Below are 24,821 nucleotides of genomic sequence, written 5' to 3'. Positions count from 1 at the left end.
AGAGAGAGATAGAAACATCAATGATGAAAGAGAATCATTGATTGGCTGCCTCCTGCATGCCCCTTACTGGGGATCGAACTGGCAACCCCGGGCATGTGCCCTTGACTGGAATCAAACCTGGGACCCTTCAGTCCACAGGCTGACGCTCTACCCACTGAGCCAAACCAGCTAGGGCACAAAAAACTTATTGAATTTGATTTTACTACCCAATAGTTTGTTCTTGGGATATTAACATTAATTAAATACCCACGGTATGCTATGACATTGTTTCTCATTTAATTCTCATAATAACCTTATATGTGAGAACAATTATATCTGATACTGTTGAATGCCCACTGAATAGCTAGTACCTTCTTCTTTCTCACCAACACAATCCTGACTTTGATCAGGTAACCAGGGAGCAATATGCTTGGGTCTAGTCATTCCCCTTTGTGTTGGTGATAGGTTAGGAGTGGGCATATGACAATTCTGGTTAGCGTGGCCCGAATGGAGGTCCGCTCGGGGCTTCTGGGATACATGTTACTCCCAACAGAGAAAGGGGGTGGGGCAGGCCCCAGAAGAAGTCTGTGGCGTGGTTTCATGATGTGATGTTTGGAAGAGGGCATCCATCAGGTCAAGGTACCTGCAGAGAAGCTGCCCCAGAACACGAACATCACTGAATTGCTTACAGTAACCTAAAACCAACTGTCTCCAGACTACTTGTCATGTGAGATTAAAAACTCCATAGTTTAAACTATCTTAATCAGGTATTTTGCTTCTTGCATTCAAAAGCATTCTATGTTTATATGATGATTATTTCTGTTTTATAAATAAGGAAACAGGCTCTGAGAGAAAAAAATCATTAGTTCCATGTCATATATTCAAGAAGTGATGAGGACTTGAATTTAGGTCTAATTAACATTGAAATCCATGCTTTTCAACTATAGTAGTTGCCAACTCAAACAGTATTTAAAACCATACTGTGATACCATATTATCAACAAATAACTTAGCTTTTGTCAGAAGCTAGATTGAAGATAAAATTAATCAGTGTTAATTGGTATAAATCAATTAATAGGTATAAATGTGAACTGCTTATAAAAATGTATCATTTGTGCCCTAACTGGTTTGGGATGGAGCGTCAGCCTGCAGACTGAAAGGTCCCAGGTTCGATTCCGGTCAAGGGCAAGTACCTTGGTTGCGGGCACATCCCCAGTAGGAGGTGTGCAGGAGGCAGCTGATCAATGTTTCTCTCCCATCGATGTTTCTGACTCTCTATCCCTCTCCCTTCCTCTCTGTAAAAAATCAATAAAATATATTTTTTTAAAAAGGTATCATTTGTAAGTTTCTCTATATTTGCAAATCTGTTTATAAAGTTTTCTCCAAAAAAGTTTTAGTTATTCACTAACTCAACAAAATTTGTTAAATAAGTAATGCGTCTAATAATTTTCTCAACCAAACTAATCATAGTATTTTTTTTAAGATTAAGAATTTCTCTTTTCCTATGACTGCTCTAAAAATAGATAGATTTGTTCCCTTTTAAATATTTATGGTTTAAATAATAAATCTTATAGTTTAAATATATTTCTTCAGTTCTAGAAGATTCAGTTCCAGGATGTTTCACAAGTCCTTTCTGACCATATATTTTGCATATAAAGTTTACAAAAAATTCTATAGCAGAATCATGGTTAATAATTTCTATTGTGAGTGAAATGTTTACTTACCTGCAGTATGACTTATTTTATATTCAACCTAATTTATTCTAATCCCTGGACCAGTGGGCAGTGTTAATTTGTATATAAAAGAACAATTTAAAAATAAATTTACAATAAAATATTCCCATGGTTTGTCATGTGAACTAGAGACCTAGGATATTATTTGAATCTAACATAAAACACATTCTTAAAATGTGTTTTAACATTCAACACTCAGTTTAAATAATGCAGAGGCAACTCATAGGACTTACACCATTATTTAAGAAATAAACAAAAAAATATGATATATATTCTAGAGTGATCACGATAACTGTACCCATACACTGTTAAAATATAGTTTTTTTAAAAAAACATGTTTTTAAATGATTACAATTACTATATTCTCAGTATATTTTCCATATACTCACTTCCTGATCCACTAGTGAAATGTCTGGCCTCAGTCCCTCACAATAATGCATATAACGGAGAGAATTTCCTGGCAAATCTCCTCTGAGTAAGATAATTGCATCATGAGGCATAGAGGCTAGAAGGTTCTTTGCAAATTTATCAATCACATAGTTGGTCTTTTGGTCACAAATGCTAAATAAAAGAATAAAAAACACCATTAAAATAGCAGCATATTGCTTCAGATTTAATATTTTCTACCTCATTCCTTCCCCATCACATAATCTATATTTAGTGCTTCAAAGTATTCAAATTTATATTTTCCAACAACATGCTTATATTTGAAAGTGAACTTTATCATCTGAGGAAAAAGGAACTAATTGTGTACTTGAAAAAAAATCAATATATTATTTCACTTCTAGAATTATAATCACTTTCATAAAAAGAGAATCAGTTAGGGCTCAAGAATAAGACCTTTACTTTTTCCTAAAATCGTATCCAATTTAACTAAAAAGAAGTTAAGGTTTCTGATTCCACCTGGAATTTAGGTAATTTCATGTTAATTCCACGTAGTGCAAAGGAATATTCAGAAATGCAAAAAGAAATCTGCCAGTTTGTAGCATAAATTGGGATGCCCTTTGTCTGACTCTTGCATGCCAGATTGACCCTTTGCACCACTTCCCTGATGTAAATATTTCTCTCTTTTCCGCGTCCAGTGCGGCTAGAGAGCGGGTCCAGTTCCTGAGTAGGGGCGGCTGGGGATTGAGAAAAATAAAAGAAAGAAAAAAGACACAGAGATGGAAGGAAAAAGCTGGGACCAGGTGGGACAGCTGCCCTCTTCTGATGGAGAGACAGTGACCCAGAGCGGATGCAGCGTGTTTATTTTATACCCCCAAATACCAGGAAGTTTTCCTATTCGTTCCTGGTGCTTGGCTGGATTTACATAATAACACCCACCCCCTGGCACCTGGGCTGAAATGAAGGTCAAGCTGATAACATTTCTGCCTTTTGGCAGAATGTGTTTCCAGGGTGTGGCTTTGCCTACCACCCTGGATTCAGCTGACAATTTAAAGAAATGCCCATGTGCCTTCCCAGGCACTCTCTACACCTTGAGCCACAGGCTCTCTGTGTTTCTCTCTCCCTTCCAGACTAAGAAATCATTAGAGAATGGGGCCCAAGAGAAGAGAGGGAAGGAATAGAGGGTTGAGTTGTTACTTCTTTCCAGGCATTATAGCAAAAGCAGCACAACTCCCTTCAACGATGAAGTGAACGTTCTAACTTCAAAGAAAAACTGGCATGAATTCTGAGCATTTCCCATAAAATAAGAAAAAGACTACAAGAGCAAAAGCATCAAAAAACTGAGCAAGCAATGTCCTTCCTAGTCTCCTCAGGTCTATTGCATTTAATGATACTGAGAAACACAGCCGAAACTTGAATTGGCAGGCTAGTATCACAAAGCAAATAAGCCTTACCAGAAACAAAATATTATCCTTGCCTTTGTAACTGATGCAACCCTTTCCTCCTATGATCCCCTACTTTGCAGGATGATGCTTCACATTTACCACCCAGCAGTGTTGCTATCTATTCCATTCACCTAGGGCAAATAAAATAATCAAAACAAAATAAAACCACCCAGCCTGTGCCGACATCCCTGGTGTTGAACCTGGATTGCCAAAGACCGGAGCCAGAAGACTGGGATAAAAGCAAGGTTGGGTAAACACACACTGCGGGCTTGGCAAGCCCTTCTGAGCCAGCTATGGAGTTGGGTCTGGAATCCCACCAGGTGTCCTGGTGATGCAGCCTTCCTAACACTGGCTCTACCCAGGTATTATAAACAACATCGGTTTTTAAAGTTAAGTTGACAGAAGAAATTTAACCTGTAAAATACCAATCAAATCTTATTATAAAAATACTCCCATGGACTCTTCCACTTCTGTAATGTTTACTCAATACTGCTGGAAATAAATGAACTATCACCTAAAACTTGGACATCTTTTAAGTTAGACTGAGATTTTCATTAGAATGATTATTTAAAAGATTTTGAAAAATACATACAATACTAATAATGCCTAAGGGTTAAAGAAGCTTTTAGACCAAGCATATCAAACTCAAAGGCTAACATGGGCCAAATAAGCAAGGTTTAAGTTTATGTGGGCCGCAAAAAAAACAAAAGCTTCAATTGTCATAGAAACGTAGGTTTATTTTGATAGAGACATGCTGAATACAAAGGGCTGAAATAAATGAGTCATCGTTAACATAAAATAACAGAACATTTTAATAAAAATTAATATTTTTCTTGAACATTAAGTTACCAGACACTGAATAACTGCACAAATTAATAAGCATAACGCAAATAAACCTATTTTTCTTGTTCTCCGAGAGCGAAATATTTCTTGTTGCGCACACCAAACAAGTCAGTCCAAGACTAATGATGCGGCAATCGGCTGCTAAAATATTCACTGCTAGTATTAGTGGAGAGAAATGGTGCGCCTGCATGTAAGGCGCATAAGGGAAATGAATGCAACATGATTATAGTAATTAGTCATTAGCGAACGCTGTAGTTCGTTATTAATAATTATGTATAACAGGATATTGTAAAAATTAAGTTATGAAGTTTTTATTGAAACGTTTCTTACATACTGTTATATTGGCTGGGCCGCAAAAATATTCGTTGTGGACAAAAATATTCATTGTGGGCCACATGTGGCCCATGGGCCACGAGTTTGACATGCTTGTTTTAGACCTTTATTTTAAAACTAGAGTCGCGATGCACAAAAATCATGCAAGAGTAGGCCTTCCTTCCCCCGGCTGCTGGCACCAGCTTCTCTCTGGCACCCAGAACCTGGGCTTCCCTCGCAGCCCCGGCTTCGTCCGGAAGGTCATCTGGTCTAATGAGCATATTACACTTTTATTATTATAGATAATTAATATTCACTTCTACAGTATGAACTAGGTAAGGGCCAGGTACTACTCAAAAGATGAAATCTTTGAAGCCTAGTGTGAATTATTTTAGGGCATACGACAATGCCCAAATATCTTTACTCTCTATCTAAGTGGTCTTTTACATCATGGAATTTTACACATACTGCAGACTCTTCTAACTCTCTCTAGAGTTCCTTAGAGGAAAATACACAAATGGTTTACATGCACCACCCTGTTTGCAATGCCCTGAACTACATATCACTCATGCTGAGATTCTGGTTCAAAAGTTTAAGGACCATGGCTTTCAGACCAAGCTGTCTCACTCTGAAAAATGGTGGAAGGCGAAGATGAAATAAAGTTCTTGAATCTAAATAATCCAAACATCTCTGGCTTGCATGCTATCTGTTATAAAAATAACTACTTCCTACCTGTAATTAGAATATATTTGGTAAATTACAAAAAGAGCTGCTGAAAGCCACTCCAGATACTGAAGGCCTTTGGTGTTCAGCAATCGGTTACTCTCAGAAACCAGCGTGGCCAGCCCGATGCCAGCGAGGACTGCCACCACAGCGTTGCTCTGCATCCAGAATCGCTCCACCTGCGAAGAAGCACGCAAGGTGACTGATCTGCAATCAATCTGGTACTTACATATCTTACAAATATATTGCTTATACCTAATTGCTTATGCCTGCTGTCATTCAGGTCTTGCTTACTGACTTCCCCAATCCAACTCCAAGTTACTTTAGTTTTCAATTTTCAAACATTCCTTCCTCCCAGTTTGACATGTGAAGCTCCCTTTTGGGACCCACACATTCCTTTCGATACTATGGACTTGGCGTTGAACTCCTGCAATATGGAAAGTGGAAGAGGTGGAGAAAGGCGTTTGCCTCACTCCTGACGTTCCCTTCCATGCGCAGAAGTGCCGTTAGTTTAACACTCGCTGCCCTCTCACTTATTTCTTCCTGCAGGACCGTATGGACTGAGCTGACTAGGCAATTTGGGAGCTGGGACTGGACCTGCATTGCCCAGTGGCAGACTCTGTCCCTGTGGCACCAGTGGGGTGGAGTGGGGTGCAGAAGGCCTGGCCTATGCAGCACAACCTGTGACTAGTGGGTAGGTCTGCCTACTTCTATTGTGGATGCAGAATGAGGAAGCCCCCTCGCTCACAGACATAAACCACATTCTCCAACATGAACATTATCAGTGATAAAGGTGATTCTACTGCTTGTTATCTTGTTTCTCAACTGATTCTGAACTCAGGTGATTAAATAGGATACTATCTACTGGGGCCACTTGAACACACAAAAAATTGTTTCAGCTGTTAAGAAAGAGTTGTCTACATTTACAGAGTTTCTACTACGGAGAATCTCAGAAATGACAGCCAGGGAAAAACAGAAATGTGGTTGCTCTTTTGCATAGGCCTGGACAGGTGAGATAAGAAATAATAAACTGTGTTGATAAGAGCCCCCAATTACAACCCATATTTCTTTGCTATTTAGAAAAAATCAGGAGAAATATAATAGTACCAATATCTATTACACACATAAAATGCCTAACTTAAATCGACCTTGCATTTATTTTTCTATTTAACTATTGTGTTAACTAAACAATGCATTTTCCCTAAAAAGAGGCCTTTGCCTTACTAGTTCAATAATTTAACTTTTGATTTATAATAATGCACATACAAGATTCATGAAAGACATACTGATATATTCTTCACAAACTTTCTGGTCAAAAGATATATCTAAATAAAACTTACCACACCCATGAAAAGTGGTTTTGAAATATCTAAATTTGCCCTCCAAGCAAAGAACAATGAATAAATGCAAAACATTCCAGTAAAAAGCCACACTAATGATGGGTTCTGTCTGTCCCTATAAAAAATCAAAATAGGTCCAAAATTATTGGTGTACATGAATACCAATACTACTATTACATAGTTTTAAACTATAGGAAATATTTGGAACTCTAAAACTTTCCATTTTTAAGTAGAACTAAAGAAGGATCTCAGTGTTTCAAATCTGAATTGGAATAGATAACCAAAACATAGTCATAAAATACACTGTCTCTATATTCTAGACAGCTAGGAAATATGCAGCAAAAGATACAAAGTTAAAATATGCAGGAGAAATACAAATTATTAATCTTGTTAAATTAAAATGTAATTAACAAATGCAAAACAAAAGGATAATTTCATGCACCAAAATAATAAAATGACAAATCTCAATAGTATTGGCGAGAATGCGGTTGCATGAGAATGTATATTGGTACAGTCTTTAAGAAAAGTTAATTTGATAATATATATCAAGAACCTTAAAAATATTCACATTTTGACCCTGTAATTTGACATGTATAAATAAATTTTTAAGCAATGACCAGAAATGTGGATAGAGATTAATCTCTAAAAATGCTTTGGTATCACTTATAATAGTGGAAAAACTGAAAACTATCTGAAGATTCTCAAATAGGAGAATATTTAATTATACAGACATTTAAATGATTTTAAATATTCTTATGGTATAGGGAAATGCTCACAATATAATGTTAGGTATTAAGGAAACAAAACTATAAATGTATATAGTACATATACATTTAAATAAAAATGTATTTGACGGGTTAGAAATTAATGAAGGTTAATAGTTCTATTTTTTTAGGTTTTTATTTTTAATCATTGGAGGTTACTTTTATCTTTAGAGGAATTCAAATAGTTGTTTGCTTCTTTTGTAAAGCAATAATAATTGGCTATGGGCAGAGTAAGGGATCAAACCAAAGTTTAAGACATTAAATGACTCGCCTAGTTAGATTGTAATACACTGCTCAATCTTTCAAAATCACTAATTTATAATCAGAACAAAAACTATGAAAAAATAATACATATTTGCCTTCATAGAAGTGGTTAGAGCAATTTATTTGAAATATAAAATACTAGTGGTCATGTTCTACAATAACATATTAAAATATTAATTTAATTAATAAACATGGGAAAGATAACAGGAAAAATTATATTACTCACCTTCTTACTAAACATATATTAGCCCAAACTGCAAGGGCTTGGATGTTGAATGAGAGTTCAGTCCTCATGTTTGTTACTTGAGAACTGTAAAAGACCATCAAACTTATTGTTGACAGAAAACAGATTTGGTTAATTCCAAATAAAACATCCTTTGTAAAATACATCAGATTATGTACTGAATAATTTTAAGGGATGAAGTCAGATTGAAAATTATTTTTTTTCTTTCAAATTCGGGGGAAAAGTACTTCAAGCAAGAGTTAAACAGTTCTAAGATATTTTCCAATTGTAACATCTGGTTATCAATTTATATTATTTGGGATAGCATCAGAACAAATAATTTTTCAGTGTTTGTGATACTAGTATACTGTATTGATATTGTAAAAACAATTTGTATTCCTAATTGGCTTGATAAGAAGTCATCTGAAATGGGTTTCTGAACTTATTCCTGGCCTCTAGTGATTAGCATTAAAAACAAAATTAATTCAAAGCATTTTTTAAAGGTCCAATCATGAATTTAAAAGAGGACAGAAATGATCTCCAACCATTCATTTCTGGGTTACCTTTTTCCTTAAAAAGGCTTCCTTGTTTTCTATATTATTTGGTTCAAAAAATGTTCAAGGAATCTCTGAGAAATGCATCATTTTTCCTTATAATTATACTAAATTCTTCCATTGGCTTCATAAACTAATTAACAAGCATTTTCCAAGTGGCATCTGAGCTCTAGCAGTCTCCATTTTTTGAAAAAGAAATGATTCTATATAACATCCCAAAGAACTTTCTTCTCCCTACTGGCAATTTTACTGGAGAAAATGTGATGCCATAATTATGGAAACCACACAATGTGTACTTTACTAATGGAGACTCATCAACTATGGGAAGATATCCTTACTCATTTTCAAATACACTTGAAAAATTGATTCCAGCATGAGGCCCATTTCAAGCCATTCTTCAAAAGGAACGAAGTCAGCCTCAAAATTAATTCTTGGAGATCTGTTGCTTAAATGTAAGCTCTAAAACATGGTCACTGCCTAGGGTTAGATTCAATAATTTCCTTGTACAGGATTGCAATTTAGAGATATGCGTGGGGAAAGAATTTAATTTGCTCGACTGGCAAAGGGTTGATGATTAGGTTCCATCATTTTGAAGGATTTTCTAGTAAGTTAATTATGAGTTCCCTTTCTCAACGCTCTTGTCCACCTGAAACAATTAAACACTAGAAATTCTCTTAATCAGAGAGTATAAGGATTATGCTTCCATTTTTACATTATAATCTTGTCCGAACAAATAGTGTAAGTGGTCATCACTTTTGTCAGGTCTTTTTTCTGGGTGTACAGCCAAACTGCCGTTATTTCAATGTAAAGGGGGCCTATAACTACCTAATAGATGACTTTTATGTGCTACTTATGAAAGTTAGATGTCTAGTCTAGGGCTGCTCTTGAGAGTTTTTTGGAGTTCATGTGGGATTTGTTAAAGCAAATACACCAGTAATCCTGAGTGTGATAGTAACCCCGACAGGTAGGTAAAAAAAGAGCAGGCAGTGAGTCTTTGACGCGGAGCAAAGAAGGAGAAAGTAAAAGCCCCTAGACACTGGCAAAGCTGTCTTTATCTTTAAAAGGGAAACTGAGCTTCTTTGCTGTCTCCCCAGCAAAACAGGAAAGTGGGCTGAAAAGTCTTAGACATAAACAGAAATATTTAAAATCAGCTGTGAGAACCATCAAAGGTTATATACAAATAATTGGTGGCAGGAAAATGTTTTCAAAGTAGAGTACAAAATGAAAAACAAGAGGCTAATAAATCAGTATGTACAGAGGTGAGCAAAAGTAGGTTTATAGTTATTAGTATGCAAAAGTTTATTCTTGTATTATTATTTTTCCATATAAAAAACTATAAGCATACTTTTGCCTACCCCTGTATATTATGAGCCCATTAAAAAAAACAAACATATTAAAAATATTGGAAAAATAGATAAAAACATTAATGGATTAATAATAGTGGTTACCTCTACATGCTGGAATTATAGTAATTTGCATTTTCGTATTTTTGCTTAACTGTATTTTCTGAACTCTTCATAATAATTTTGTGTCCTTTTTTAAAAAAGAAAAGAAGGATGAAAGAAAAACAAGCTAGCAAGTAAGAGAAATTCTGAGAAACTATGAACTGATTTATATATAGAGTTGAAATATTCTCCTGACAATTTATATAAAAAATTTTAAGTTGATTTTTAGAGAGAGGAAGGGGGGAGAGAGAAAGAGAGAGAGAAACATCGACGTAAGAGAGAAACATTGATCAGTTGCCTCCCGCATGTGCCCTGACCAAGGATCAAACCTACAACCTAGGTATGTGCCCTGATCCAGAATTGAACCCCCCACCTTTTGGGGTATGGGATGATGCTCCAACGAAGTAAGCCACACTGGCCATAACCTTCCCATATTTTTTAAATGGTTTTCAAATTAATAATTAGAATCCAAAATTAATAATTACAGATAACTTGAGTGTTATTGAAAACCATTCTTCCCTAATTTCATATTGAAAATATTAAAAAAATATTACAGGATTGGTATGGGTATTTTCCAAGTTGTCTTAATTTGTGTAGGTTTTAAAGCAAACATTAATCCATTTTTTCAAAAAAAAAGCTAATAGATAAAATATATTTGCTTGAGCTGGCTTTAATAAGGTTGAATGTTTAAAAATGTATCTCAGAAAAAGAGCTTAAGGACAGTCTAGAGAGGAAAAGTCTTAAGAGACATTAGATATACTAAGCTCCAAAGAATTAAAATGCATAGCTCACTTCAAGATAACAAGAAAATAATTGTTCACGTTGATAAATACTATGTTATAAAATGTCTGTGGGAGAAAGAAGATAGTCAAAATCAGAACAAAGCATGAACTTTTAATAAAGGAACACTACATTCGAAGCATTTAGTTTTATAGGTTCTATGCAGTCTCCTAATAGCCGCATTCATTGTTGGATTCATTGCTCATTTTCATTTTTCTCTTATTGAAGGAGATGGTAGAATACCTGACAATGTGCAAAACAACTGCCAACTATGTGGGTGAAAACTACTCACAGACACACCACTTCACAAAGAGAGAAACTCAGAAGTCCCTCAAACCATTCAAAGGAACAAATAGAGAATTCATTTTAAAATAGTTCCAAATATTTCATACTCACAGTAAAATTTCAGACATACTGGATCCTATTTCAGATTTAGCCTAAACATAAATGAGAAAAGTTTATTTGCACAAGCATTAAACTAAAACTCTGGTAAGCTATCGTATTTAACTATCTCCATTTAAAAGATACATGCTTTAAATATACAATGCAACATTTCTCTTCATTCCAAGTCTTTACTTCAGAGCCTTACTGAATTTTTAAAGCAAAGTCAGTGAAACTAAACATGAACATCGTTTAGGAAGAATTTCAGAAATAATAATTGGCTAAAAATCAGTCAAACTATTCCAGCAGAAATGTCTAGCACATTAATGAATTAACAGTCTTTACACTTAGAATCTCTTTAAGCTCTTTTTTGGGGCACTTTGATTAGAGCTCATTATCACCTGTTAGTCTATAATTTCACAATTCTGTGTGAATTATACAAATTTCAAATCTGGAATGGTCCTCAAACAATATTTTAATGGAATGACCAATATAAGTAAACCAGAAGTGTCAAATTCTCAAGTCAAAAAATAATAATTATGCTTTTATTAAACTATTTTATTATTAAATATCTCTAACTTACAAACAACATATCAATATATATAAAAGCTAAAGGGACCAACTGACCAGTGGACTGGTTGCTATGATGTGTGCTGACCACCAGGGGGCAGATGCTCAACGCAGGAGTTGCCCCCCACCCCTTATCAGTGCGCTCCCACAACCAACCTCCCGCGGTTCCTCCCCCCCCCGCCCCGCTCCCCCGCCTCGCTCCCTCGCCCCCCCTCCCCCACCCCCGTCAGCCAGCCCCTATCATCCCCGATCGGGACTGGGAGAGATGGCCCAATTGCCAGCCAGGCCGAGGGACCCTACCCATGCACCAATTCGTAAAAAATTCGTGCACCGGGTCTCTAGTATAATGTATATTTAAATGATAGTTTAAAACAAATCTATAGATCCACCATTCACTTAAGAAACAGAACTGCATGAGTATATAAGGTATCTCACACAGCCTGGCCTTCCTCATCTCCCATAAACTTTCTAAAATATGTAGGTTTACTACTTTTGTATGTATCCTTGAGAAATAGATTGTTTAATTTTTGCATGGCTTAGAATTTTGTATAAATGGTATGATATAATATGTACTCTTTTGAGATTTGCCTTCTTAAGTAAGAAACAAAAAAGCACAAACAGTGAAAAGTCTGATACAACTGTCTATATTAAAATAAAAACCCATCTGTTTATACTTTCATTTTTCAGATAACCTATACAGTAACCACTTTAAGTGTTTTCCCCTAATACGTTTTAAGAAAAACAAGCCCTTTTGAACTTCTTTAGGACACAGCAAATTTTACACACTTAATGAAATTATACTTTATAAAGCCTTTACACATAGGCATTACACTAAATACTAACATGAACACTATTCATCAAATATATAAAAAGGAAGTTTTGGTCCAAGTAAATTAAAAATTTCGAGTTTTCTTTTTCCTTCAATCTTTTCCAGATATTTTAAATCACAGACCAAGAGCCCAAAGTGACTCCCAGCACGATGGAAATGCTTCCACGTGCTGGCGGCAGAGCCTTTCGAATGCCTGTTACCCTAAAACACATTCAGGCTATATAACGGTACAATGTCAGGTTAAGGGATTAATTTTTTTCCCTTACATATGTTAAAGGTCACATTTCAATGGGCAAGTTTGCTCCATAAATAACTGAAATAAAAATTCTACATACTGCCATTGACAAACATTGTTTTTTTTTTTTTCTTTTTTTCAATCGAGGTCCAGGCAGAACACGGGAGTTTTGCCACTTATTCCTTATAAGAGCTTTAAGTATAAATTTACCAGATTGAATGTTCCATATTCTTCCCGGAGAAAATGAGTCAAAAACCCCAGCACCGTTGTCTGGTCTCCCCAGGTCCAGCGGGCTTGATTGAGGTAGGATGAGATAGGAAGATAGACGTAGGGCAGCAAACCGGCAGAGAAACACAGGCTCAACTTCAACACGGAGCCCCAGGAGAGTTCCTGCATCAGAGCACAGTGTGTTGTATGACAATGTTTATCCTAGTAGATTTGTCCTGGAACTTCAAGAACACATCAAGGAAAACATCAACTATGTTTACTCAGCTCTGATCTCTCAATTTATATGAAGTCACCACAGAATACTATGTTAAACCTTCTGATTACCAGGGATTACTAGAAAATTGCATCAGCCTGAACTTCTTTGCATGGCAGGTGAAATCTGAGTGAAGCAAATAATATTAGCGAAGGCTCTTAAGTACCAATTTTATTGCATCTTTTAAAATTAAAACCATGTCATGACATGCAGCATTGCAGAGATAACCCAATTGGAAGGGATTAGGTTGTTCAGTTGATTTTGAATATGCCCCCAAATATTGTCCTAATACAAACTCATGTCATCACCTTCATCAGGGGTAGACTTTAGCTATACACTCTATTATGACTATACATTATAATATGAAACTTTCTACAAGAATTTGGGTCATATCATGGAAATATGTGGCACAAATGAAACTAGCTTTTAAATAACCTCCCAGCTCACCCAAATGCTCTTTCTCCTCAATTTACATATAGAATGAAGTACTAAAGGAAATGTGTTGCTCTATATAACAAGGTTGCCTCTATAGAGAATATATTTCTCATTTGCACACCTCTAAAATGAAGGATAATAGTGACAAAGTCTTATATAGATTAAGTCCAAAAGAATTCTGGTGTATTACTACAAAGATTCAAATAGTGGTTGCTTTAGTAATTGGGAAAGGGGGTCTCTTACAAATATCATCATTGGAAACTGCCCATTTTTTCTTTACAAAAAAGGGAAATGTTATATGTGATAATGGATAGAAGAATCAAGATTCACATTCACCAGACGTACAACAAGTAGCTGACATATTAATATTTTCAAATAAACATTTTTTAACTGATTATGGAGTGGTTTTATTATAGTACTGATTTCATTTGCTATTCCTAAAGGGGTAATGAGATACATAAAAAATGACAGCATGAAAAGAGTGTAAGAAATAACTAAATGAACAACGTGCCTTTGCTATTCTTAAAAGTAGTCTTAAAGAAAGTAAATGCTTGCATTTTGGCAGTTTCTGCATATTACAGAATAGCAAGATGCAACTGCTGCAGAATTTTCCTTTTGTGCAGGAAAGAAACAGGAGACAGTTACATGAAAGCTATCCACAGGGCCCAGGAGAGTGGTTCCATGTCCTAGCTGCGCATACACTAGAATCACCTGGAGAGCTTTTAAAAAATATCAGTGTCTAAGCCTCACCCTGTATGTAGATATATACACACACAAATATATATATATATATATATATATATATATATATATATATATATATATATATACACACACATACACACACAGATACATACATTAATATACAGGGTGTCCCAAAAAATGTATATACACTTTAACAGCTGATAGCTCAATTCTGAAAATGAAATGTATTTTAATAAACACTGCTTTATAATTATTCAGTGTGTATGCATTTTTGGGACACCCTATAAGTACACACATACAAACACACACTTACTCTTTCAAAGCTTCTCAGATCATTCAAGTGAGCAGCCAGAATTGCAACCAAGTGACTCAGGACTTCTTCCTCTGCCTCAAATCCAACTACCCTGTCACTCCACTGGTAGACCTTATTTTCTAGCCTCTGTTATTTAAATGATGGAAATGGCAGGTCCTTTGAAGAGTCATTCTTCCCAAAATGTCATTCTTTGTCAGTATCTGGCCTCAGTACAGGGCCAAGAGGCTCTCAAACCAGCCTCCTAACTTGTCAGCTCTGAGTCCTACATGTTTTACACAAAGCATGGCTTCCCCTCTCAATCATCTAACACTGGTTGTCAGGTTCTTGCCACAGGACACGCCTCTCAGACTTCTCAATGTACCTTCTCGGAGGTCAGAAACCTGGCTAAGAGTGACACCATTAAGTTGGTAACATAGATCATTCCTGACTTCAGTCTCCTCACAAAGAGACCAACCAGCAGCTATCCATAGACAAAACACCATTGTGCAAGTACCCGAATCTGTGTCCCTGGAACACAGAGACTGAGAAGGACTGCATTGGAAGCGACTGCACCACCCCTCCGGCGGGCCAGCACAGCACTGCATGGAGAGGACACCCTGGGGCTACGGTTTCCCAGTGGGGAAAGAGTCCCAGGGGACATCCAGCTCCTTCAGCATTGCGGGACGCTTTCCAGGAAGCCCACTGGAGTCTCACCTCATGGGGACCACTGGGGGCATTTGAAGGGCTCAACCGCTGAGGATCAGATAGAGATGGAGAAGGGAAGCCGGGCTGACAAAGCAACCAGCGCTCAGATCTTGGGAAACTGCATTCCTGCTGCCTGAGCAGAGATCCCAGCCATTCAGAATCCATAAGAAAATTATAAAATAGGCCAGATGCCACTGTAATCAAGACTGCAGAATTTTTGTCAAAAATCCTGTTTCTTCAATGTTGTTAGGACCTAAGGTAATTTAAACAATATATAAAACTAAAAAAAAAAAAAAAGTAAAGTCCTATGGTGGCATACGTTGTATTGGGCATAAATAAAATATTATGAACTTTCATTTTTACAAAATTCAAAACCTACCTTCTCTTTGAAAAGTCGAAAGAGAATCCATGGTATTATGCACAAAACATAGAGTACTATTGTGTGCTGATTACATAAGCTAAGGCCACAGCAGAAAGCACCAATTTTAGCTATCTGAAAATAAAATAAAAATAAAAAACAAGTTAAATATCCACCTAAAATTCTAAGTAAGCACAATAGTAAAAAGCTACTCTTTATATTAAAACTAGGCATACCACAGGTCAGATTAAAAATCAATTGCTTAGACACAAGCAGTCAATTTTTTTACCAGTCACTAATATTTATTATCACTATTTTTATTAATATTTTTCATTCTCATCAAAGCATTGCAGTTTGACCTTAAATAACTGTCTTCAAACTAAATTTCAGAAAGTCCTGTATGAGGACTAGATAAGTCCTAACAGTAATCAGATATCATGTAATTCTTATTTGAGTAAAATCTGTAACTAAAATTCAGCAATTATTTGCTTTACTTTTTTCCCCATTAAATGAAATATAACACTATTTATTTAGAACCTGGTTATCAATGGGTAGTGTTTTTACTTTTTTTTTTGAACACGCATTATTTTCACAATCAGAAAAAAGTGTATTTTAAACAACAACAAAAAAACTCTAATAGCATCACAGATCTGTTTACGGAAGCCACAGATAACCACAATGGTTTTTTGGTTCTATATTCCCTAACAACACAATGCTGCCTATACAGAGATGATTTGGCATTTTCCAATGTGTAGACTGTAAGTTCTAAGGAGACAGGCTTCCTTCGAGCTTCAAATTATCTTGATGATAGTGCCTACCTTAGAATTCATTGTAATCTCTTCTGAACTACTTCATTCTTACATTTAGTGCTCTCCTCTTAAAAAGTACAAATTTGGGGAGAGGTCAACAGGGAAAAAAGGAGACATATGTAATACTTTCAACAATAAAGAATTTTAAATTTTTAAAGAAGTACAAATTTGACCCTTTTTTTAGAATTGGGGAATAAGTCACTGTACCATAATGGTATATAATTTAAAGTGATCAATCTCGGGGGATTGATGACAAATATGTGCTACCTTAATCAATAAAGTAATTAAAAAAAATAAAAAATAAATAAAGTGATCAATCTAGAGCTTGGCATATTACAATGTCTTTCTCTTTTACGCGCGCGCACACACACACACACACACACACACACACACACACACACACGATGGTGGAATTAACCAACAAGCCTATCTTTCCCATAGGACTCAAAGGGGATTTCAAAATCCCCTCCTTCTCCAAAAAACTTTTGAACTCCAAGGGGGCGGGGGAAATCCCATCTTTTATAAAGACTCTCATGGTCCACAGTAAAAGACCTGAGAATATTTTCTCTCTCAACATGCCTAGATTACTTTGACAGTAATCAGGACAGATAAACAATATCTAAACCAAAGTTTAAAAGAAATACAGCATCTATCTAAAAATAAATACACAAAGTGATTTCACTGTGCTCAAAATAGGTTACCTTTGATCTTTCTTTTGCGGTTGCTGCCTCCTCGAAATGTACAGTAAGAGCCATAAGCAGCCCCACAAACAGATTGTTTAAGCTAAAGACCTCCGCTGCGATGGACCACTGCCATGTTAGACGAGAAAATGAAAACACCCCCGCAGCAAGGATTCCTCCCGCATGTGAGCCAGAAAGCCTGCAAATACAGATAACATGAAATCTTCTTTCCCAACAAAAAGAACCGACTTTATTCTCCTTTTCATAACTGTAGCAGTGGAAATCATGACAGTCACCCAGCACTATCCCAACACACTACATGGTTGGTACATTCCTCCACATAATAATATTCTCCAACAGATTTTAATTAGGAAGTCCATATGTTAACCTAGTAACACACAAATGAACAAACCTGCTTGGTATCCTGTGGGTGACATGACGTTTAGTTCTCAGACGTAACCTCTAGGGTTCAAGCCAGTTCAAAAAGCCTGAAGAGTTAGTAGCTAGAGAGATAACCTGTGTCATTTTTCTTCCTCTATCCACAAAGCATGATGGTCTGGTTAAGACTGGAATATGCTTAATTATAAAAATTAAGGAAATGGCAAAATATCTACTCAGGAATCCTCATTCTCACTTCCTGTGAATGTCTGGGTCCAGGTACTTTCCATACCCATCTCCCAACATATGGCGAAGCATCTCTTGGTCACGATATCTGATTTTAAGATCTTGTTAGCTAAGTGCTTAGTTTCTCATGATTTCTTCTTTACACAGAATTGAAGTTAAAAACAATATATTTTTAAAGAGAGAAACATGTATGGCAATTTTAATAATGCAGAAAGAATCAAATGCTGCACTTAGAAACAAATTCCTCACCCCCTAAATGCCAACAAAAGCCATACATTTCAAATCAGTCAGGAATCCGGATCTCAATTCAGACATGACTCAAGACTGGTAACATGGTTGAATATACTAGTGCATATCAAACCAAAACAACATCCTATTTCATTATAAGTCTAAAGCTATGAAAATTAAAGCGATTACAAATATCTATGTCTAGCAAGTGTTATAAAATTCAGCAGGCACTTCTGTATCTAATAATTTTGATTTATATGACCCTACATCATTACTTTTTAACTGTATTGTTTTGTATAAAAATTATGGAGTAATTATATGGTTCTTAATCAACCATTATAGGGGGAAAAAGTTACAATAAAAAATTTTAATATCACCAAACCTGTTTTCCTTTGAGTTTCTCTTTGCAATTTATTTGTTGTCTTTCCTTCATAAAAATCACCAGTTTCTTATTTTATCAGAGTCCCCCATTCTCCCAGTTATCCTGATTCAACACACTAAAATCATTTCTTTATTCCAAATTCCTGTCAAGTTGTATCCCTATGGCCTTTGTCTCAATTATTTTAATCGTTTTCTAACTTGTCTTGTTTTTCTATTCTGCAATATAACAGCAGATTAAACTTCCTAAACATACCCTTTATGACTACCTAGCCCCCAAGCTTAGGGGCCCTTCACTGCCTGCAGGATAAATTTCAAATGAGTCAGCCTGAAGTCCAGGCACCCCATACATGGAACCCTGCCCACCTAGCCACAAAGTGTCAACATTATTTTCTCCACCAATTAGTCAGGCTTCTCAAAATTCCCTAATAAAACATGCCTATTGCCAGTGTTACACCTTTGCTTGTACAGTGCCCCTGAAATGAATGTCCTCCCTGCTCCTTTCCATTTATTCAAACTCTACTCTTTCTCAAATTTCTCTTCAATCCCCAGGTTTCTAGCCCATCTCTGAACATCTGTAGCATTTAAATGTCTGTAGCCATTATTTTGACATTGTTTTTGAAATGTGAGCTGGAGTTAAACTTCACTTCTATTGAAAGCATCTAGCCCCAAGCACAGGGGCTAGTGAAATGAGAGAATAAATTAATCTTAAAGTATTAGTAACATTTTAAAAGGAACTTCTACACATCATCTGTCGATATTACTTTGGAAAGTCAGCAAAAGATAGAGGATTCCTTCTTCTACTGAAATATCAATTAGCATCTTTGGAGAAATGGCTGATTTCAGGCATGGGTAGCTTAAGTACAAAATGAATCTGAAACACCTTGTGTCAGAAATTAAGGAAGTGCTCAAACAGAGACATGACAAAGGACGCAGGAGCCAGCTTAAAGGAACTCTCACTCGCCAAATCAGGAATAATTTGAGCATCAAAATGATTATAATAATAGATTGTAACCCAATGAATAAATAAGAATCTATGAATATGTAGTATTACAAATAGAGTAGGTCCTCGGGTTACATCGGAGATCTGTTCCTACGGTGGGACATAACGCGATTTTCCCGTAAGTCGGAACCCACCTACATAAGCACCTACGTCACTCACATGGAGCACATACACAGCAGTAATGAAGTGGAACAGTAAAAAAGTTTTAAAATAAAGATAACAATTCCTGACCTTTACTTGTGGTAAATAAATAAAAAACATAAAACACATATGTACATACGTTGAAATGATGTAACTTTTTTTATTAAATATATCTTTATTGATTTCAGAGAGGAAGGGAAAAGGAAAGAGAGATAGAACATCAATGATGAGAGAGAATCATTGATTGGCTGCCTCCTGCACGTCCCCTACTGGGGATCAAGCCCGCAACCCAGGCATGTGCCCTTGCCTGGAAACGAACCTGGGACCCTTCAGTCCGCAGGCTGACACTCTAGCCACTGAGCCAAACCAGCTAGAGCAGAACTTTTTTTTTTTTTTTACAAATACTGTAAATGGGAGATGGCAATGTAACCACGAAACAACGTACGTCGAGTCGGAAGTAACCTGAGGACTGTCTGTAAAAGGGGGGAGAAGGAAGAGTCCATAGAATGCCAACTAATAACTGTATAAGAAATGATGGAATTAGAAATCACCATTTGACAACCATAACAACAATAATCAATGGGTATTAAACTAATGGGTACAGTTTTAGAGTAACAGAAATATGTGCACAGTCTAACCGTATCTCCCTTTACATAGATTAATTACATGGGGGAAAAGTGGTAACTCTACACTGGCAGACCCCATCTTATCCACATGATCAAGGTTAACAGCCCAGTAATGGGACAAACACAGTATATCTATGATATTCCTACAAAAAAATTCATTACCTGAGTCTAAACATGAGGGAACAAACTCAAATTGAAGAACATTCTACAAAATAACTGGCCTGTATGTATCAAAAAATTTCAAGGTCTTAAAAGACCAAAAAAGCCATGAGAAACTGTTCCAGATTAAGGAGAATGCAGGAATATGACAGAATAAAAGGCACAATCTGGGATTTTCTTCTGCTAGAAAGGGCATTATTGGGACAACTGGCAAAATCTGAATCAAGTCTATAGATTAGACAAAATGTTGTATCAGTGATTAATTTCCTGATTTTGAGAACTGCACTGTGGATACGTTAAAAAATGTTCTTGGTTTTAAGAACCATACTCTGAAATAGTTAAGGATGAAAGGGTGCAGTGACTGCAACTTACTCTTTAAAGGTTAAAAACAAAATGATACACACAGAATCAAGGACAAAGCAAATGCGGTAAAATATTTGGGGAACCTGGGTGGAGGTTATACAAAGACTGGGCTATTCCTGCCACTGCCCTATAAATCTAAAATTATGTTTAAAAAAAAAAGTTAAAAAATAAATCAATAAACTCCGGAAATAATTTGCTGACATTTATTGAGTTTTTTGTCTGCCATGTACCAGGTATTGTTCTAAGTGCTTACCTTATATAAATTCATTTAAATAGATATTATTTATTTCTTTTCAAATGAAGAAACTGAGGCCAAGAGAAGCAAAGTGATTTTTCCAAGGCCAATGGCAATTAAGCAGCAGAACCAGAATTTAAACTGTTCATCTAGCTATTTAGTGCCATTACATTATGGGGTAAAAGGTGGTTATTTTAGTTTTAATGCCAAATAATTCATTCTATATTAATGATATAATGTACTTTATTTGGTGTGAAGAATAGAGTAAAAGTTTTATCAGTTATTAGAATTGTGTTTATTTCTCTTTCATCAAAGCAACACACTATCAGCTTGAATGGTGTTCTACATCTCTCAAGACTGGTTTTAACACTCCATCTCACCCTCCGCCCCCTGGAAAGGGTAATTAGTCAAAGTTTAAAACCGTCAGTTAATTAAAGAGAACTGAAGAGATGACAGTCCTGATATGTCTGCATCCTCAGGAAGAAAACTCAAGACTCATTAATCTATCATGATTTTTAACACATTTTTATGCTCAGGAAGACATCCTGAAGTGTTTGAATTGTTGCCATTAATTATTGGAATAACTGCCTTTCACATATTTCATACAGTTTTAAAAATTGAAGAGAGTAAGATAAAATGATAAACTTCAGTGACAAAATTTATCCAGTCACCTTAGACTATTACAGTTACTTGCATACATTAGCATTTTATTGAAGACTAAGCATACATCAACAAGGTCTATAATCTGAATCTCCCCCCGCCCCTCCCGCCCCCCCCCCACCCTCCCCCCCATGCCAAGGTCAGGATGGTTTTGCAAAGAATAATCAATAGATTCTTAACACCCAATTTTCCTTGGTATCAGAGAAATGATTTATTAGACTACTGAGTATGGTTATAGAAGAGAGGTAGCATCATAAAACCAGTAAAGGAAATCAAACCTATAATCTTGATCTTTTTAGTATCTCAAATGAGCTTGCTTAGAAATCAAACTGTCTTACAGGAATTTGAGTTGTAGTCCTAATATAAAATGAGAACAAAGGGGTAATCTAAAAATCCCTTTCTATGCTTGAGGGATTCCCAGCTAATGAGGTATAGCCCTCTCCTATTATACATGCTGAAAATACAAAATACTTTTCCAGCCTCCCTTGCAGCTAGAGCATGGGTGTATGACCTGAGCTCTGCCTATCAGAAGCACCCATTCCATTCTTTACTTGGAAGCTGGTGAGGCAAAGAAGCCTCAAAATACATTCAGACATGGCTGGTGGCATTTTTACATAATTTCCATAGAAAATGACGACAGCACTTTCAGGGGCAATGTTTAGAATCCAGGTCAGTTGGTAGTGTGAGCTGGGGTGTCTGGTGCCCAGAGACAACAGCCAATGGTGGTTTCACTAGAACATACCTGCCTAGAAATTCCCTGGGCTCTCCAACTTCCTTTTCTTTCTTTCTTTCTTTTTTTTTTTTTTTCAATTCTAGATTTGAATATTTCCTTTTGTAAAAAATAGCTTTATAGAGATAATCCATTTAAAGTGATAATAATAGGTTTTTAGTATATGTTATAAATCAAACTGTGAATGTCCCTTAAAACGCACACACTTGAACACACTGCCTTTAAAAGTTTGATTTATGCTGAGTTTCAGAATCCGTCGACACTTACTGACCACATAACATGTACAGACGAGTGGGTTAGAAAAATAGAGATGCCTTGAGACATCCGTTGTGAGAAAACTCCACAAGCTGCAGAGGGATATATAATGAGGACTCGTTGGTAGCACTCTATGCTCAGCAGCGGCTAGCAACTGCAGACTGTGGATGTGGAATGGCAGCATCAGTCTGCATGGCTGCGGCCTGAGCCAGGGTTAGCGGCTTCGCTAGGTAGGTAAGTCAGAATGGCAAGATGGAAAGAGAGTTAAAGTAATGAACCATGGGGCCTGCATTAGATAGGGAAGGAAGTAAAGCCACAGGTGGCAGATGGAGGAGACAAAAAGGATGAACAAAGGGTTCTCAGTCTCAGTTAAATGGGAGCAAGTATAGGGGCATCAAGGAAATGAGTGGACTGAAAGCTGAAGTCCTGCAGGGAGTGAAAAGTAGGCTGGGGAAGGGGACATCAAATTGTTGAAGGACGCAACCGCCTGTTAAAATAAGACTGGACTCTACTGTTTAAAATAGCCAAATGGAAGTTTAATGTGAAGCTGTTCTCAAAATCTTAAAATTTTCATTAAAACTAAGAATTGGTCCTGAAGGACAAGCCACACATGAGTAAATCTGCAGGGTGAGTACAGTGTAGGCCCAGTGCCACAGCATCGCATGCATGCTAACAAGGACATGTAATGCCCATGTCAGTACACAGCAAGCTGAGCCCTGCTGACAAATCAAACAATGATGTCAGCAATGGTAAGGAGGAGGACTTTCTGAAGACTTTGGAGAAGGTCTTCAATTTATTCACTGACTCTGTAGGCAGGCAGTCCCCTTATATTGCTCAAGGCATATTGCATAATCTGAGCACGCTTCCTTTCACCTTCCTGGACAGAGATAACGGACTAAAGAGCAAGCTGATGTCAGGATGCTTTCATAAAGGGAAGTTTCAGGGCCATGGCTAGGCACAGTGTTAGCTAATAGGGTCCACATCTGCAGCCTCTACCCTCCGTTCTCACCCTAGCACTCTATGGATATTGCTCTAGCAAGGTCCCCAAAGACCAGCTAACTGCCTCATACAATAGGCTTTTGGGACCTCTCTGCTGTCTTGATTACTCCCCCAGCCACAGTCTACTGAGTTGACATCTGGGACCTCACATCCCTCTGGTTTTCCTTCTATAGCTTTGATCTGCCTCCTGTGTTTTCTCTGAATGGCTCCTATTCTTGCATGAACTCCTTTAAAGTCAGTGTTCCCCAAGATTTCATTACCAGGCAATTGTTCTTCTCACTCTACTTACTCTGCCTGGGTGGCTTTATCTAGTCTCTTGATGTCAATTGCCTGCTACAAAGTGGAGAAACCAAACCTTTCTCTAGCACTGCCTCTCCCTTAATTTATGACTTACATATCTCTGACTGATTGTTGTACACCTCACCACAAAGCCACTCCAACTCTGGATGTCCTGGAGAATTTCAATGTCAATACGTGCAAAACTAATTTCTCATCCTCTTCCCTGAAATGGCTCATGCTCTTAGGTTCTTTTAGTGATTTTCATTATCTACCTAGTTATCTAAAATAAGAAACCTAGGAGTCACCATCAAAGCTCCCTTCCCTCTCTCCCTGTTGAACACATCACACCCTAACAATTTTACTTCATAAACATTTTTAAAAACTCATCCTCTTCTCTCCATCTATATCACCACTGCCCTATTTCAGCTATTACCATCACCTCAGGCTCACACCATGCAACAGCTTTGTATACTGTCTGCCTTCCAGTCCTAGGCCCACCATTGCCACCAGAGTGAGGGATCAAAAACTTATCTGGTCTTGTACTTTTCTGCCTCCAACCCTTTAATAAGTCTTCTTTGATTATAAAACACTATAAGCTCCTCATCATGATACCCAGACCTTTTATGATCAAATCTCAGCTCACCCATAGCTTCATTTTTGGATATAGCCCATCTCACACTTTGTGTCTCAGCAACACTAAATGACTTGTAAGTCTCTGTACCTATGAGCTCTCTCTCTCCATCTCTGGGTTTCTTTGCACATGAAGTTTCCTGTATCCAGAATAATTTTGCCTTCACTTGGGCAATTCCCACTGATTGTTTACAACTCAGCATAAGTATCACCTTTCCAAGAAGTGTTGCCTGCTTTTGAAGA

General features: G+C 36.8%; 1 protein-coding gene across 1 annotated transcript in view; it reads right to left on the bottom strand.

The window, feature by feature from the left end:
* The window catches only part of TMEM260 (transmembrane protein 260), a 59,101-nt gene that overhangs the window by 15,416 nt on the left and 18,864 nt on the right, over window positions 1–24,821 (bottom strand). Inside the window, exons 4-11 of the mRNA XM_079769938.1 lie at window positions 17,290–17,467; window positions 15,801–15,914; window positions 13,014–13,193; window positions 11,185–11,225; window positions 8,013–8,096; window positions 6,759–6,873; window positions 5,428–5,597; window positions 2,101–2,272 (exon numbers count right to left, since the gene is read on the bottom strand). Of these exons, the coding sequence (XP_079626064.1) occupies window positions 2,101–2,272; window positions 5,428–5,597; window positions 6,759–6,873; window positions 8,013–8,096; window positions 11,185–11,225; window positions 13,014–13,193; window positions 15,801–15,914; window positions 17,290–17,467 (1,054 nt within the window). The remainder of the gene's footprint in view (window positions 1–2,100; window positions 2,273–5,427; window positions 5,598–6,758; window positions 6,874–8,012; window positions 8,097–11,184; window positions 11,226–13,013; window positions 13,194–15,800; window positions 15,915–17,289; window positions 17,468–24,821) is intronic.

This window comes from Cnephaeus nilssonii (genome assembly GCF_951640355.1).
Source record: "Cnephaeus nilssonii genome assembly, chromosome: 4".
Taxonomy (NCBI): Eukaryota; Metazoa; Chordata; class Mammalia; order Chiroptera; family Vespertilionidae; genus Cnephaeus; species Cnephaeus nilssonii.
The sequence above is the reverse complement of the archived record's forward strand: the minus strand, read 5'-3'. Positions and strand labels throughout refer to the sequence as shown.